Source organism: Coffea eugenioides, chromosome 8, assembly GCF_003713205.1.
Source record: "Coffea eugenioides isolate CCC68of chromosome 8, Ceug_1.0, whole genome shotgun sequence".
NCBI classification, from domain to species: domain Eukaryota; kingdom Viridiplantae; phylum Streptophyta; class Magnoliopsida; order Gentianales; family Rubiaceae; genus Coffea; species Coffea eugenioides.
Window position 1 is genome coordinate 36,305,395 of NC_040042.1, and position 17,280 is coordinate 36,322,674.

General features: G+C 35.0%; 2 protein-coding genes across 5 annotated transcripts; both read right to left on the minus strand.

Annotated features, from left to right (window-relative positions):
* Positions 1-5,285: 5,285 nt before the first annotated feature.
* Positions 5,286-7,389, minus strand: LOC113779284. Its single transcript, XM_027324834.1, has 3 exons — positions 7,111-7,389; positions 5,887-6,032; positions 5,286-5,582 (listed from the first exon to the last, which is right to left on the minus strand). The coding sequence occupies exons 1-3, from the start codon at positions 7,354-7,356 to the stop codon at positions 5,579-5,581; spliced, it is 396 nt and encodes a 131-aa protein (XP_027180635.1). The 5' UTR covers positions 7,357-7,389; the 3' UTR covers positions 5,286-5,578.
* A 6,845-nt stretch (positions 7,390-14,234) lies between these two features.
* LOC113779285 lies at positions 14,235-16,747 on the minus strand. Of its 4 annotated transcripts, none has more exons than XR_003469470.1 (3): positions 15,695-16,747; positions 14,681-15,474; positions 14,235-14,584 (listed from the first exon to the last, which is right to left on the minus strand). XR_003469470.1 is itself a non-coding variant. In XM_027324835.1 (3 exons), exons 1-3 carry the CDS (start codon positions 15,854-15,856, stop codon positions 14,500-14,502), a joined length of 387 nt encoding a protein of 128 aa, XP_027180636.1. In that variant the 5' UTR covers positions 15,857-16,747; the 3' UTR covers positions 14,235-14,499. The 4 variants fall into 4 exon arrangements, 2 of the variants coding, with proteins under 2 accessions (XP_027180636.1, XP_027180637.1); XR_003469469.1 differs by having other exon boundaries at positions 14,681-14,833; positions 15,407-16,747; XM_027324835.1 differs by having other exon boundaries at positions 14,235-14,571; positions 14,681-14,833.
* Between the last annotated feature and the right edge of the window lie 533 nt (positions 16,748-17,280).

Here is a 17,280-nt window from a genome sequence, read left to right on the forward strand (position 1 = left end):
CAAAGTCCCCATAGGCATGGGTAACCCATTGGGATTTGGGACAAATTGCCACCTCTACTTGTTTCTTAATCCAACATGAAAATAAGAAGGGTTTTGCGTGCTTATATTTTTGGGATAATTTCACAAACCTCCCCTGAGGTTTCTGACACTTGCACTGAGACCCCTCCAGGTTTTAAAAATTTCACCTAGCTCCCCTGGCAGAGTATTGGGGTCCATTGCTGACATGTAGAGCATTGAAATGACCAATTTGTCCTTAGAGTTTGGTTTAGAGTTTGGCAGAAATATTAATTAAGAGAAGCATGCTTTGGGACTGCACATGCTTTCTGTGTTTCCATCTTCTGTTCCCCTCAAAGTCCGCCGGCAGTTTAGTGAGCTTTTCAATACCATAGAGGAAAATTTTAGTGAGCCTCTCCATCCTGAGCTCTTGGCATGAAGGCTGGCAATACATGTCTGCACTTTCAATGGCTGAGAAACTGAGGCTCTCATTTAGTGCTTACGAAAAAATGGGAGAGAATTTTTTTTTTCTAAAAAATATAAGAACTGAAAAACTGATTTATAGCAGCCAACAAACTCGATTTCAATATCATGAGCATGATGATACTTATATTCTCACAAGGGACTATATTCTGGACAAGTCTCTTTGAAAAGATGAACCACAGTGGATTCTAAATGTGGTGTATATATCGGTGATGTGGGAGTGATGGAGTTTTACAAAATATAAATTTCTGGTTTCATGAATATGGAGAAAAATGGGTGCCAGAATGTATGATGTTATGAGCACCACAATGGCCACTAAAGGCAAACATCCAGGTTGAAACAATTTTGACAAATGATGCTATAATTATATGGCAAAGTGGATCAGCTTATGGAGCTTCTAGCATCTCATTAAAATAGGCAAGATTACTTTATGCTGTAACAGTGAAATGTTGCCACGCCTCATAGTCATTGATCTTCTTGTGGATATCTCATGAAAGTTTTATCAATTCTCAACTATCCGAAAAATTTTGTGTACTAGAATTGGATCACGAAAATTTAGACAAAACTTTAACAGCCAATGCCCATGATTGATATTTGACAAGAAAAGAATTAATTCTTGCAATTTAGAACCAACCATCCAAAAAAAAAAAAAAAAATTCCCATTGCAGAGAGCAGGCTCTGAGATTTGTACCTGTGGTTTAGCAAACCAAGTCATGGAGTTGAAAGTAGACAACCTCCTAAATAGATCATCACGGTCCCATGCATGGTCTGCAAGATGGAGCTTGTACTGAACCACTTGAACCTGATGACACCTGCATTTCCTCAGTTGGATTTAACCTTGATTTTGAACCAAGTATGCCCAATGCAGAGAATACATTCGGCCGTTTCTTGCCTTTCAACCACCGAACTCCATCAGCACTACTGTTTTAACCAATATTGTAAAAAAAAAAAAATCATTGGCAACAAGTTTCACTCTCTCTGGTTGTAGCATTCCAATTCTTATTGACAAACACAAGCACACAAAAGAAATGCAAGATCAATTTCCTTGCTCGGAGCTATCCAATTCTTGTAGATATAGGCAGATACACACCAAGGGTGAAGCAAAAAAATTTTTTTTTTTAAATACATGCACGCACACAACAAACACTCCCTTTAAAGGTACATTTTGGTATTTCAGGTAGAAACTTCTATTTTAACCACTCAAACACAGTATCATACTCTACAAACAAGAAAAAATCAACCAAAGTTATACAATATTAATAATTAATATTTCGGCTTTATAGCTTATGCATCAACATTTCAGTTATCAGCCAAAATCATACAATATTAGTAACTAGTATTTCAGCCTTATAGCTTATGCATCAACATTTCAGTTCACAATAACTTCGAAATCCAAACAAGAAAAATTAAAATACAGAGAAAACAACGAAGTGACAACTTCAGCAGCTAAAGTTCACTTTCAACCAAAAGAAAAAAAAAAAGAGTACATAAAAGAGCAATGAGAAGCCGTTGATAAAAAAATTGTGAAAGAGTTATATAAAGAGAATTAACGAGGAAAGCTGAAGAAGAAGACCTGGTGGTGGTGGAAGCAGAGGAGCCGTTATTATATAGATGATTATTATCGCTATTATTAGGCTTGGATTTGGTGGTAGCGGTGGTCGGAGATTCCGGAAACAGCCTCTCTAATATTGCTTCGATTCTCTTTTGTGCTGCCATCTCTCCTTATTGCTAAATTTTTTGGCCTGAAAAAAAAGGTTCAAAAGAATCTGGACATAATAGAATTTACTTGGATTTTGAAGAGCTAAAAATGGTAGTAAATTGCTCCGGCAGCAAGCGCCCCCAATGTGCTGAGGCCACATCTGACTGGATGGCCAAGAAGTTGGTTTCTGTCATGACTGGATGGCCAATGTGCTGAGAGCTCTAATTGCAGCACAGCAAATTCACTTTGTTATCACTCCAAATCAGCAGCAAAGAATGATAATAGCTTGAATCAGAGGTAGTTAAGTTGCTTTGCTTTATATGCTATTGCTACTGAATGTGCAAAAATCTGGCCGTTGCAATTTGCAGCTAGCCGTTGTAAAATCTGCCAAATAACTGTTGCATGGCACATCTGGTGCTTACAATTTTTTTATTGCACTTACACCCCCTCAACTTTAGTAATCAGTCCAAATCATTTATTCTTCTTTCAATCTTCTACTAATACAAGGAGCAAAAGGGCAGCCATGGAATAAAAATACCTTCTCACACATGAAAATAATATTGTAATATGATTTGGACTGCTTTGTTACCAAAAACTCCAAAGCAAGGGAGGTCAGTCAAATTTTGAGAACTTCAGGGGGTCTCAGTGCAAGTGTCAGAAACCTCAGGGGAGGTTTCCGAAATTATCCCTATATTTTTATTGTAACTTGAAAAAAGAAATAAGGAGGGAATTTTAGAAGTACACAAAATCATCATTAAAAACCTCTCGCTCCTCTTATTAATGCATCCAAAAAAATGTTAATGTATACGCGTAAAGCTTACAAGATTAATCTATGCAATTATCTTTATCAAACCGAAGTCTTCGGTTTCAACCTCAAAAAAAAAAAAAAAGTCTTCGGTTTCACACTTGATCTTGAAAAATCTTGAAACAAGAGAGCAGATTCTAAAGTTACGTAAAAGTGGCAGTCAAGCTGGATATAGTGAAAGGGTCTAAGGAAGATTTCACGAAGTTTCGTCTATTTCAGTATTAATTAATTGGCTTACTAATTTGACAAAAAAAAAAAAAAATTGGCTTACTAATCCAAATAGTTTAGACAACTTGGCTTACACATAGCCCGAATGACCCCAACCAGAAAGCCTCCACTTGCACAGAGCAATTTTGCAAAATTATATATGTTTTTGGGAAAGACCAGGCTCCACTTGAATTGTGAAGTAAAAACTGGTCGAAAAATATGTCGAAATTTTTTTTTTTCAACGAAAACTCGCAATCTTAACCAGGCATTTCACAAAATAAAAATTTTTTCATCTCTCATTGATCATGTGTACAAATAATTTTTTTTTGTTTTTGAAACCCCATTTATATGTCTATTTGGTTTTCACCTCAACAATACGAATAACATGTAATATATCTTTATTTGGTTTCACATGAACAAGCTAATTTTAGTTGTACGTGAAATCAAATAGAGATATATTACATGTTATTCGTACTGTTTAGGTGAAATCAAATAAATATATACATGGATTTTAAAAAAAAACTATTCATACACATGATTAATTAGGGATGAAAAAAATTATTTTGTGAAAAGTGGGAAATGAAAAAAATTCATTTTGTGAAATGTGAGAGGCGAAAAAATTCATTTTGATAAAATGTGAGGGACTATAAATTAGATTATGTTAAATGTAATTTGACATTTTTGCTTCTAAAAGAATGATCATGTGCAAGACACGCGGTGGATTCTGACAAAAAACTAGTCAAAAACCTAGATAGGAACCAAATTTAACTAATGTGAATTTGGAAGAGACGTAAAATTAAACTTTTAAAAGTGAGAAATAAAAAAAATTATTTTGTAAAATGTGAAACATGTTTTGAATGATTTTTCCTAATAATAATTCAAACGAGGATGGTTCGATTCTATTGCCGACTTAATCAGAAATTAGCCCAAATCTTAGATAATAGTAGAGTAGCGGATGCCTCCAACCCGGGAGACCTCCACGTGGCAGTTTTCCGATTTCTTACAAAATTACTTGGTAACCCCCATTGAAATTATATAATAAATTGTATCTACTATTGCAATTATTGTAACTTGACAAGAGTGGATCCCGTGCCGAATCCCCGTTGAACACGAATTGGGGACAAGTACAATTGGCCTTAGTTGCAATTTTATATAATTATTGTACTTTTTTCAAGATTTTAGCATGAATTCATAGCAAATTTTGTAACCCATCAAAACTTTCTCAGAAATTAAGAGGTTTTGAATTCAAATTTCACTGTTTCGCATTCTTCTCCCACTCTTTGAGGGTTTAGTCGAAATGCCATTGAGTTCTAATAGATGAAATCCACAGCCTTGTTTTGTTCAAATACCTCTGTCACCATCTTGTACAACTTTTGCTTCAACTTACGGCATTGGGGAACTTGTATGAAGTGCTCGTCCAGAATTTGTACTCAAATACTATGTTAATTGCTCTTGAATGCCCTACAAGTGAAGACTAATTAATTCTTCTACATAGAATAAGGAAGGACCAAAAACTTGAAAAATTCAAATAAAAGCATTTTATGTTAATGTACATTGTCTTGAAGAGGCCTAGAAAAGAAAATTTCTTGCAGAGAGCTCTAAGAAATAATGATAGCTACAGCCCTGCCATGCTGAAATCTCTAAGACAAAAGCACAAAAGGCTGGTCTTGGTCATCGGCAATTGAGATTCAATCTGGAGAATCATCTCCAGACCCAGTGCAGATCCTGCGTAATTAAAGCTGCATGGTGTATTTCTTCTCAATTTCGAGACTAAAACCTAAGCAGCTACAATAATGGACGCTTCCAGGTCACAATGACAGCAACAAAACCAGGTACTTTCTTTGTCATCGCTTTCCTAGATCCATATGCATCAAGAAAGGAAAATATATATATATATATATATATATATATATATATATATATATCAAGAGATGAATATATTTACACTGAATTAGAAGTTCCTTCAGCTGGCGACTGAAAGGTCCAACAGCACGTAACTAAAGAACTATGTCAGATATTTACCAGAAAAGAGATACAAAAATATCCAGAGGCAAACCGCAATTATTGAGGCAACATTCATGCTCATCTTTTTGACATTAACAAAAAAAATACATTGATATTGGAAGTATCAGAGTTCACTTCTTGCGAATAGAAAGGCAAAGCCATGTATCTTTCCTCCGAAAGAGGCTCGTACAATCAGCACAAAGTTCATATAGAATACAAATGAGAGGAAGTCGCATAAATAGCACGTCCAATGCATCCTTTCTCTCAACCTTCCTCTCCAAACTCATTGGTGAATCTCTCATGCACCTCAAGGTCAGCTTTGCTCACTGTTGGCCTCTGTCTTGCCAACACTTTGTCAAAGTCTATTTTAGATATCGGAGGTGGGATTATCTGCATGGACATTAATCTGAAATACTCTCAGTTAACATTCTGCCAAGAACAAAAAAGGAACATACTCAATCTTTATATTATCATCCAGAATCATTATATTATACTTCAAAGCATCACCTCAGTGATGTCAAGAGGTAATCATGATTGACAAGTTCATGCTCTGATAAATATTTGTAATGATTATCACGGCAATGATGTATGCCACAAAGCAAGCACTTACAGACATTAAAAATCCAGCTAATATCGTAAACCAACTAGAATTGACCCTAACATATATAGAATCCAATGTAAGCATCTATCTCACCTTAACAGCAAGTCCTTTACCGGCATAGTTATCTGGACAGCACCTGATTGCTTTGGTCCACATGGCATCCACATACCATTAGGAGTATTTATAAAGAACATGGCATCTTGAGTTTTGCGAACAGGTTCAAAAAGGACATCCTTGACCTATCGAACCGGAAAAATTAGACGTTACTGCACATTAATTAAATTAATACAAATCATAACCAAAAAACGAGGATAAGTCAAATTTACAAGTAGTAGATTATGTATGATCCGCCACTATTATTTGAAATTAAATAATTAGTACATGACGGTGATAATAATGTCAAATGATGCACATGAAGCATTGTTAACCCTTCTCGACTAATGATCAAACTTGTGAACCTCTTCGTTTGGATTGACCTGTTTTTCGAATATAATACTATATAGTAATACACAACCAAAAAATAACTTAAAAAATATATGACTCATACAATATATTAAAAATAACTTACAAAATAATTTACAACACTTTTCACCTCACCTCTTACTAGAATCACCACTATCCACCACCGCCACCATCCCGCCCTCCTTCTCCTTTCCCCCTCACCCCCTAGATCGAGATCTCTGATCACGACTTTTTGGTCGCGATCTGGAGACCAGAGGCCTCGATCTTGTCAAAATCAGATCGAGGGAGAGGGTGGGGGAAAGAAAAGAAAGGAGGAAAAGAGAATGGAAAAGGGCAGAAGAGGAAGGCGGTGGTGGCGGTAGCGGCAGCGGGTGACGGTGATGGTTGTTGAAAATAGTGGTGGTTGTGAGTGGTAATATTTTTTAAAAAAATATCATCATTAAATAATTTTAAAAATTATCTCAAAATATATTTCAAATATTCCTTAAAAATATCACCAAAAAAAACATATTTAGAATAAAAAATTTTAATATACACTATTTTATCAAAATATTTCAAAAACACTCCCAAAATTAATTAATTTAAACGGAGTTTTTGAAACATCAAACCGATTAATACAAATATTTCGATTGCTATTTTCTGAAATTTTTGTAAAAAAAAATATACGAAAAAACTAACTAAAAAAAGCGTAAAAATTTTTTGAAGAAAAATAGTAATCCAAACAAGCTGAAATATCACAACATGAGTTGTGTTCCCACAAGAAAAAATTGCACAAACACTTTTGGGAGGAGGGGGAGAGCATTTGATCTATCAAAAGCAGCCTGAGATCAGACGTCAACTTTACAGAAGAAGTACTTGAGTCTGAAGAATGACTTGACCGTGTCGGTTACTGTCGCAGAAGACTGCCGCCCAAGCGAACAAGTCCTGAGGAAGAATGTATTTTCCTGTCCAACTTCCATTTGCACAAACCAGCAGGAGGGCATGTTCAACACTGCCCTGATCATCGCTGTTGAAAGTTGAGGCCTTTACTCTTATAGATCTGCCTGGTTCGATCCTAACAATTTTCTTGAACCTATCAGGTCTAGAGACATCCACCCACATCTTGATTTCTATGTTAAACCAAGTCCTGTTTTCTAGGATGGTAAGCTTATTTCCCATTTTCCGACAGAGAGGGGAAGTTCCAGGTGTTCCCATTTTCCAGGTGCTCGTGTGCAGGTGTAACAGGGAAGTAGAAATGGAGAAAAGACAGAGACAGAAGTCAGTGCTCGTGTGCTGTTATGTGCGGAATATTATGCTTAGAGGAAGTGGAGAGGTGAACTTTGATTTATAGAAGTGTAAGAACCTTGGTATATTTTCGCAAACTCAACAAGGGAATTTGTATAATTACACTATGGTTGGATTAACATGTTTTCTTTTTATTTTCTGCTTTGAGGTTACTGTTTTCCAGATCCCACTAATCAAAATGATGCATTCTACTCTCTAGTCTCTAGATCACATTATTTAAAAGCACCATTTTGAAAAGCAATTTAATACTTAAAGTTAAAGTTAATGAATTCATATCTGTACCGTGTTTAATAATAAAAATAAAATATTTAAATTAATTAAATGATATTAAAGTTTTTAAATAAAATTTACTTTTTAAAAAAAAGTAATAAATTATTTACTTTATCATTTAATGTGATATATATTTAAGTACATTTAATTCAATATATAATTATTTAATAATTTAATAAATTTAAAATTCAAATTACAAATTTCAGTTTTTAAATTTTAATTTTATCAAATCCGCACTTCGTCTCAACTCTGACTTTTTGGCCCTTCTTCAAAAATTTGAAGTCTCCCTTGCAGTAAATAGAATAACGATGATGAGCATGCGTTAAAGATTGGAAATTGCCATTTCCTCCACTGTTACCTCATCCTGATCGGCAACCATTAACACCACTGTGGGTGGACCATTAACACGTCCCCAGAACCACTGGGCCAATGGCTCAGTGGCCACAGGGAGGGACTTAATCCCTCCCTCCTTGAGCTGTTGGTGAGGGTTCAAACCTTACCAGCAGCGAAAAAAATTTAAGAGTTGTGCCATAGCACTCCCTTGATCTAGTTGGATCTGTATACCCACTAGCCCCTATCACAGCCTCCTTAGGCTCCCCCTCCTCCTAGATTAGGATAGAATAGGTTATACAAATGTATCGTTGCTGACAAAAAAAAAAATTAACACGTCCCCAGGGCCCGTGGCAAACCGGACCTTTTCCGTCGTTTAGGATTTGGATAAAGAAAGGCCGGCTAAGCTGATGAAAATGTAGGCCACTCACCTCTTTGGATCCTTGCTCAAAGCTTTTTTTTTTTTTTTTATTTACTGCTAATTTATCCTAATTTAAAGAAAAAGAAAGTTTAAAAAAACTGTATATAAGGTGTTAGTAAGTATAAAAAATTATTAGATTTTTTTTTTTTATGGTCATTGAGCCAAACCTTAGTAGTTATCCTTGCTGAAAGTATCACAGATGCTGCGAATAGTCATGCCTCACATCACCATTGGGGATTTATCTACATTAATTCAAGCTCTAGTCATCAGGCTTGCCTAGAGAGTGAGAGATAAAGCTCCCACTTTAATCAAAGTAGTGGTCAATGTACAGTTTGTGTCTGCCACTTAATTTTGTGAGACTATTTTAAGATAAACAGGTATGGAGAAAGTACGAGGATAGTTACTGGAAATTGGCTTTGCATGCTTGCATTTACTGTATTTTCCCTTTAAGTTTTAGTGAAAAATTTCAAACCTAGACCTCTCAATTACGTCTTCTCCCTTACATTATTCAATTCATCCCTCCTCTAGTATTTATTATATGTTTGACATTGTTGTTCAAAAATAGGGATGAAATGTTAAAAGTACATAAATCCGTTATTAACCAATTGAGCTAATTTAGTTGGCCATCAAGGAGAGACAAAAAGTCTCTCTTGAATGTAGGTAAGGAGTTCGAAACTCCTTGCTTAGATTTTCCGATCAAAATTTTTTGAAATACTTTTGAAAGTAATTTGATTTCCTTCGAATTCTTAATAGTTTAATTGGGTTCATCCCTATCTTACTACCACATTCCCCTAATATAGGACCAAGTGTAAAAATATTATATTAAAAAAAAATCATTGTTGACCTCTCGTTCCTTAATCCAACATGAAAATAAGAAGAGTTTTGCGTGCTTTATATTTTTATTGTAACATGAAAAAAGAAAATAAGGAGGGATTTTTAGAAGTACACAAAATCATCATTAAAAACCTCTCGCTCCTCTTATTAATGCATCCAAAAATGTTTATGTATACACGAAAAGCTTACAAGATTAATCTATGCAAATATCTTTATCAAACCGAAGTCTTCGGTTTCAACCTCCAAAAAAAAAAAAAAAAAAAAAAAAGTCTTCGGTTTCACACTTGGTCTTGAAAAATCTTGAAACATGAGAGCAGATTCTAAAGTTACGCAAAAGTGGCAGTCAAGCCGGATATGGTGAAAGGGCCTAAGGAAGATTTCACGAAGTTTCGTCTATTTCAGTATTAATTAATTGGCTTACTAATTTGACCCAAAAAAAAAAAAATTGGCTTACTAATCCAAATATTTTAGACAACTTGGCTTACACATAGCCCGAATGACCCCAACCAGAAAGCCTCCACTTGCATTTGACAAAAAAAAAAAAAAAGAAAGCCTCCACTTGCATAGAGCAATTTTGCAAAATCATATATGTTTTTGGGAAAGACCAGGCTCCATTTGAATTGTGAAGTAAAAAATGGTCGAAAAATATGTCGAAAGAAATTTTTTTTTCACAAAAACTCGCAATCTCAACAAGGTATATAGTATAGTCATGTTTGGATATATGACAATTAATTTGAATTTGAATTTAAAATCTAAATGTTACGTGTGTTATATATTTAAGTATGATAGTGTATAGTATCAGTAATAGATTAACATTAACTCTTTTAAGAATATCCAAACACATTTTTCAACCACTTGATAATAAAAAATTATTCTTGAACACTCTAACAAACTATCATTCAAAGAGATCCACATCCAATTTGTAAAACCGGATCAGATTTTTCACAAATACTAGACATTGGTCCCTGCGGTGTTGCGGGTGCCCATATCGTATGTTTTTTTTTGTGTGTTTTTGGAGTATGACAGTTTTGTATTATTATTATTATTATTTTATAATTAGGAGGTATTGGGTTTAAAATTCCCTACTTACTATTTCTCTCATCTGATCATTCAATCCAACCCTTCTCCGTTTCTTTATTAATTATATGTACATGTATTTTATATTGGAACATGTGTAAAGATTTGAAATATAATTTTTATAATGTAGTATAAATTTGTCATATTTTTAATGTAGGATTTCTTAGTGTGTATGATACTATAATTTGAGGTGTATTATTCTAGGTTGTGTATGATTTTTTTGTATAATTTGAGGTGTATTATTGTTTGTTGCTGATACTATTTAACTTGTGAAGAATAATTTGGCAGCTAAAGTTGCTGTTTTGTTTGCGTATCATATGTTTTTTGCTATATATGGATGGATATAGTGATATTTTTCTTGTGTCTCAAACGCAAACATAGTGGGCTAGCATAAGGCGGCAAGCCCAAAAAGATTTAGCAAAAAATGTTAGAGGCCCAAAGAAATCTGGGCAGACATATGAAGCAGGCCGCGCCCAACCACTAAAAATAGTATTCGCAATAAAAAGACCAAAAAGGCCGAAATCTATAGAGCAACAACGGCGAGACCAGTATAAAAAAGGGTTAAATTGGGATGGGGCCACCAAAATTCAAAGCTTGTGGACCTTGGAATGATTCCTATGTGGATACGGGGGATACGGGGCAGGAGCGGTCCTCAGACGACCGCTCCTGAACGGTCTCCTCACAATAAAAAACGTGAGGAGACAAATGAGCCAAGTCAGCAAGGTTGAAGCAGGGCACAAAAACGACGCCGTTCCAAATAAAAAAATGTTGACTTCCAAACGGGAGCAGACGGAGCAAACGGAAGAGAATTGGTTTTTGAAATTCAAGTTGAAATTTTGAATTAGTCGCAGAAAACAAAACTGAGGGAAGCCAAATAATTAAATTGTGAAGGTAATCTACTCTGACCAACCACTCACTGAAGGCAGAAAGCTGAAGTTCAGGTGGGATTCAACCTACTGGGTGTTTCTAGGTGAAGTGGGTGTAGTCTACTCTGATGAAGGTAGCAATTGACAGAAAAGTGGGTGGAGAGGCAGGCGGCATGGAAGAAGCAAACAGAGATGAAGCCAAAGTTTGTCCGTAAAACTGAATAGCAGAAGCAGTTGTGGTCTCCAATTGGGTATAAGAGTGTTGTATGTATTCTGAATGCGTGCAAGAGCGGCGGTAAGGTAGAAGTAAATAGAGGAAATTCAGCATCTCACGAAACCAGATTTTGTCCTTCAACTTAATAGCAGAAGCAGCTACGTCTCCGACTTCGGTGAAACGTGAAGCGTATTAGCAGACCAAGGTAACATGACTGAACCATGTCAGTAATTGTGGCCAATAATTTGTCACCCAAATGCACATCTGTTAAAGGAAGGATGAAATTAGAGTCACTGAAGACATAATATGAAGATGATAGAAGAATAGTGAAGTTGTACTGTATTTGTATGTGTGTACCGTATCTGTGTGTGTGTGAGCATTCAGCTTTTCAGTGATGGACTATAATGGGATAGTAGTTTTTGGAAGACCTAGGGTTATGTATTCAAGTAAACCGTCGACTGGAATTAGGGAAAGATGAGAGAAACAAAATCACATTTAACAAGTGAATGAATATACATCCTGTTGTAAATTAGTTACATGTTATAGCCACCGTATTACAATTGATATGAATCATTGTGCATTTAGTAATTGGTCCATGCTCATGGAGCAATATTAGTTTGCCCCTTTCCTGACCATATAGTGTGTGTAAAATGGAGGCGTAGAGTTGAATGAGGTGAAGCAGAGGAAAAGACACATATGTGAATAATAAATGGGTGAACCTTGTGTTGTAAGTCAATTACATGATGTAAGAAATATATTACAATGAGTAGAAAGTAGGGTTATGTATTATGTCAATCTCTGCATTTTGGTTCTGAGAAGATGATGATATCCGTGGACTTTCTCATATGTAATTGATCAAAATGCTTCATTAAATTGTACTATTTGAATAGGGCAAGATTTTTAATCTTATAAATGGTGCCTCATTAGAAAGATGGATACTGCTGGATCTATAATTGCTTACAAGGAGCTTGCAATATAGGATGAAATCAAGAAAGGAAGCAAATGCAAATACATATACAAAGTTTTTTTTTTTAGAGAGACTTTCGTTTCCTTAATTAATTAATATTTTAAATAGAAAAATAGGATGGTCACAGTTCAGTAACTTACCACGAAGTTAGGGTCAAATCATCACCACTAGTTTCTAACTAGGAAACTGGCAATGGGCACTTCCTGTATATTCAATCTGTCATTCATTCTCTATTTTTGATCCAACACCTTTGTACCCTCCCTCTCTCTCTCTTTGCCCTAGAATTCTGTAACCATTAGGACTAATCTCTCAGTGGAAGACAAGATCATTCATGCCTGCTACATATGGACCTACTTCATCTCCTAAATATTTCTTTTTTCCCATCAATATTCTTCTTCAAAACTTCTACAATTTATTTAGCCCCCTTAAAAAGTTGACACATAAATAAGTAAATGAATCAAGAAAACAACTTGTGATCCTTTTTCAGGGCACACTCATATTGAATCGAGTTCATTTACATGAATGACCCAAATTGAATAGAGCTCTTCCGGCCGGTGTTTGAAGAATCGAATCGGACCAGTCGATTCGATTGGTTGGACAACAAACTAGCATACCGGTTCAATTTTATGAGAAACTCGAAAAGTTAAAAAGACTAGTCAAAATCGGTGAATCGAAATAAATTTTTGAATTTTGATTTCGGATTTGGATATTTTGTAATGGGCTGCTCACTTTATTGAACTTTGGTGTTCTATGAAAACCCAATATCTACAACTAATTGTCTGCTACTACAAGTTGGTTGATGGCCATTTTTTTTTCAAATTAAAAAAAAAAAACTTACTTGGCACAACTTAAAAACAAAATGACTAATCTAACTAAAAACTGAAGGAACCCTCAATTCTCTTTCTCTTTTAATAATCTTAATCTCGAGGAAGCACTCTACAAGTTCCGCTCATCTTCTTTTCTTTTCTTTTCTTTTTCCCCCTCTTCTCTTATATATTTTCTTTTACATTATTGATAGTGAATATGATAATGAAGTTGAACTTGATAGATAAAGAAGCGCAATCCCTTTCCTCTTTTATCTTTTGTTTTTATATTCATGATATTTTTCTACTTTTTTTGGGAGTTAATTTTACAAATCCTATCAAATTTGTTTTTGGGTTCGGAAAGTTAAACTCTTTTGTGGTTAATTTGAGATATTGGATAGATTTGTTCATAATTTTGTTGATTCTTTATTTTTTATGAAATACTTTTTCTTTAATTTGATAGATGAATTAGAAGGTACTAGATCAATAAATCTTCTCTAGAAGACATTACAAAATTTAGGATTTTTGTGTTGATTTTACATATTTCTGCTTATATAGTTGTACATTCATCTAAGATTTTAGTTCTACAATATCCTGCGAGTTATTTGCCATACTAATATACGAGTCATTACTATTATTATTATTACTTTTTTTTGCTAGACTGAAATCATTTTATACTTGTCTGTCACATTACAAAGGAGTTAAGTTCTGATAAAAAAAATTCAAATATCATGTAATACTTCAACGACAGCTTTTGAAACTCATATGTTTAAAGACTCAAGTAATAAGAAAAAAAGGAAAAAAAAAACAGTGTACATTAGTGAAAGAAAAGCTATGAAAATTGGATTGGATATCTACGGACTGTAACCAATCTGCATATGATGCAAAGGATCTGATACCCACAAAAGGTGAATTGGAACTGGAACAAAAAGTGAATTGGAATCGGAACAGAATGAGTACTTGGGATTTTAGATTTGTTCTTAAAACACATAATACCCACCAAATCTCCCAAGGAACAAGCACCCATCCAAGCCCGCTCTAACTTGCACAATTGATTTGTCATTTATAATTAAGGCCCGTTGCTGTATATTCTAGCACTCACAAACAATCAGAAAGAATACATCAAAAAAAAAAAAAATCATAACTCACAGACGACATCACCCTTCCTCACTCTACCTTCATTGCCATATTATAGCCTTGCATATTCTACACTGCAGTTGCCAGAGCTCTGAGTGTTGTCCAAGATTAAGCTGCAACAATTATCTGTTATACCAATTGTCAACTTCATGCTACTTGTTCTCTAGAAGGTCTTCATGTGGTCAGCCTTCAAGGTTGCGAAATTGAAGAGGAAATGCGTACCTTTTGCAGGCGCAGAGATGAAAAAGAAGGCTGTCTATTAAGCTTGAGAGGGAGCTCCATCATGAGTTTCAGAGAGACAAGAAGAGGAAGATTATCATATCTCATGGAACCAACTATTTCACCGTTGCAACACGGCATCATATCTCCATGGGACTGCAAATCAAGGAAATTGAAGGTAGTAACCATCCGAGGTGTCATTTGAGAAGCCCGTATCTTAGAATGTCGCACATGTGATGCAGAAAAAGTTTGCCCTTCTTTTACATTGTAGTAATAAAGAGAATAGTAGTATCAGTGTCAAGATTGTGTACAAATTCTAAGCACGTTTTTATGTCCAGGATGGAAAATCAATTGCCAACATTCGTTGGAGCATTGAACAATTCTAGGCATGTTTTATGTATAGGATGGAAAATCATTTGCCAACATTTGATGGAGCATTGAACAGCCTTCATTACACAAATAAGCATGTGGATTCAATTGAACATGATATACTCCAGATACATAAATAAATTGTTCAGACAAGGCTGACAAGTGATAGTCAAGTACCATCAGTTCAATGAATCTAGAAGGAATACCAACAAAATTGTATCTAACAACAATTTGACATTGCTTTTATCATGACTGTCTCCTAAAATAAAGCAGGAAAATCAGCAAGTCTTCAAGGAACTCATACAAAGGGGAGTAAACCTGAAATAATACAAGTTCAGGTTTTCAAGAAAAAGAAGTAACCTTGAAGGCACAAGTATTCTTAATGGTCCAGGCATCTTTTCTAATTCTGCTTGAGTGGCGAAATAAGGCTGCTTTACAACATTCAGGAGTCAAACAGGACAACGAATTAACTTAACTATTTAGAAAAAGATTGCAGCCTGTAGCCATGAAAAGTAACAATTCCTTTAACCAGTGGCTGATATGTCAGTGCTTAAGAAAATCTACAAAGATGGATGAAACAGGGACAAATATGCACCACTGATTTCTTATGATAGAGAAATGATAAACCAACTCACAGCTTTTACTAACCGACACGTTAATAACTGCATGTAGACCAGGGGATCTTTTCTTATGAAGCCAGGTACACAGTCTCCCCGTCAGCCATGCACAGTCCTCAACAAGGGCTTTACCTAAAACCAGGTGCAGTGCAATGGTGACAAGCAAGCAAATCAACAGATATTTTGAGTTCATCCTGGGGGTTGTTTTATCATTTCCTTGCAATACAAGAACTCTGTATACTAGTACAAGTTTTCATCTATAAGTTAAAACCACAATTACCCCAGTAAAAGCACCAGACTTGTTGTACATGCATATGCATATTTGGATACAGTCATGTCTGTGTATAAAACCGCATACAACAGAACCAAACAGATGTTGTATACTCCTTTGAAAAAAAAGGTTTAAGAATTCAAAAAGGGATAATATGATCATTGAACAGAAAGGACTCTTGTAAACTACTGTTTGATAAACCTATCTGTAAAACTCTACAGGCATAAGCGCATTTTCTGCAGCATTTTATAGATCAAATTTGCCTGAAGAATAGAAAAGATAACTGGGGATTATGTAATTAGCTTGATGATAAATCAACTTCACACTCAATCTCTAAGCCTCCACTAATGCCTCTTTTACAATGTGGAATACTCCTACAAGGCAAATGCCAATGTTCTACTAGATAATTGTGCCTTCCAAGTCCAAATGCATCAAGATGCTCATTACAACTGACTAATCTACAACATCTAGATACAAAATTCCTCCCCAAAAAGTAAAACTACTACTAAAACAGAAAAATGCACTCTTTTTATTTTCGATGTTTGAATTATTCCTTTCCCATTAACTAATAATATACCCTGCAATGTACCCGAAATTCCTTATGATCAAAATTCAAATTTCTTACTTTTGACTAATCATTTTGAGATACAAAAACAACACCACCACATATACAATTAACCATAGTATAACTAAATAGAATAAATAACTTTCTTGAACTTTTTCCTTTTAAATTTGCCTGTTCTACAAATAAATTCAACTCCCAAATAACTGAGTATAGTAACAAAAAGGAAAAACAAATACATAATTTAGTAATCAACAACATAAAAAGCAACAAATTTTATCAACTAAATTCAAAGGAAAAAATCATAGAAGAAAATAAGAAAAGACAGTGGAAACTGGTGAACGATTCAGATCCGATCCAGCAAAAACACTCATTCCTCTGCCCTCTGCTAGTCAATGATTTTTGCGTAAACAAGCAAAAACTACAAAAAAATTAAAATAAATAAATAAATAAAATGAAATTAATTATGCAGAGGAGATTGGGAGTTTTCGCAAAAATCCTTGGCTACAGTGGAATAAACAGTGGAATTGAGGAGATGGAAAAAGTCCCGGTAGACGTGAACGGGGTTCACCAGATTCCAGCACCCGCCGCTCCCCACACCCCACCCACCAAACGACACCGTTTAGCCCTAAGAAGCAGCTGAAGAAGAGGGGTTGGATTAATTTAACTTTGGCCCCTCTAAATAACTCATGTTTCATGGAGAGGACAAAAGTTTGCAATATTTATTATCGATGAACTTAAATACATAGCAAGTAGAATTGTCCTTCATGAAATAAAATAATTC

Bases quoted from the DNA above. Each gene is read 5' to 3' on its own strand.
- LOC113779284 (XM_027324834.1), bottom strand. From the start codon at position 7,356: ATGTGGGTGGATGTCTCTAGACCTGATAGGTTCAAGAAAATTGTTAGG. The intron at 6,033-7,110 runs GTACTTCTTCTG...CCGGTTCGATAG, and splicing joins AAGTCATTCTTCAGACTCAA to GTCAAGGATGTCCTTTTTGA.
- LOC113779285 (XM_027324835.1), bottom strand. From the start codon at position 15,856: ATGAACTCAAAATATCTGTTGATTTGCTTGCTTGTCACCATTGCACTG. The intron at 14,834-15,694 runs GTTAGTAAAAGC...CTTGATTTGCAG, and splicing joins ATGCAGTTATTAACGTGTCG to TCCCATGGAGATATGATGCC. The intron at 14,572-14,680 runs GTACGCATTTCC...TAATTGTTGCAG, and splicing joins CATCTCTGCGCCTGCAAAAG to CTTAATCTTGGACAACACTC.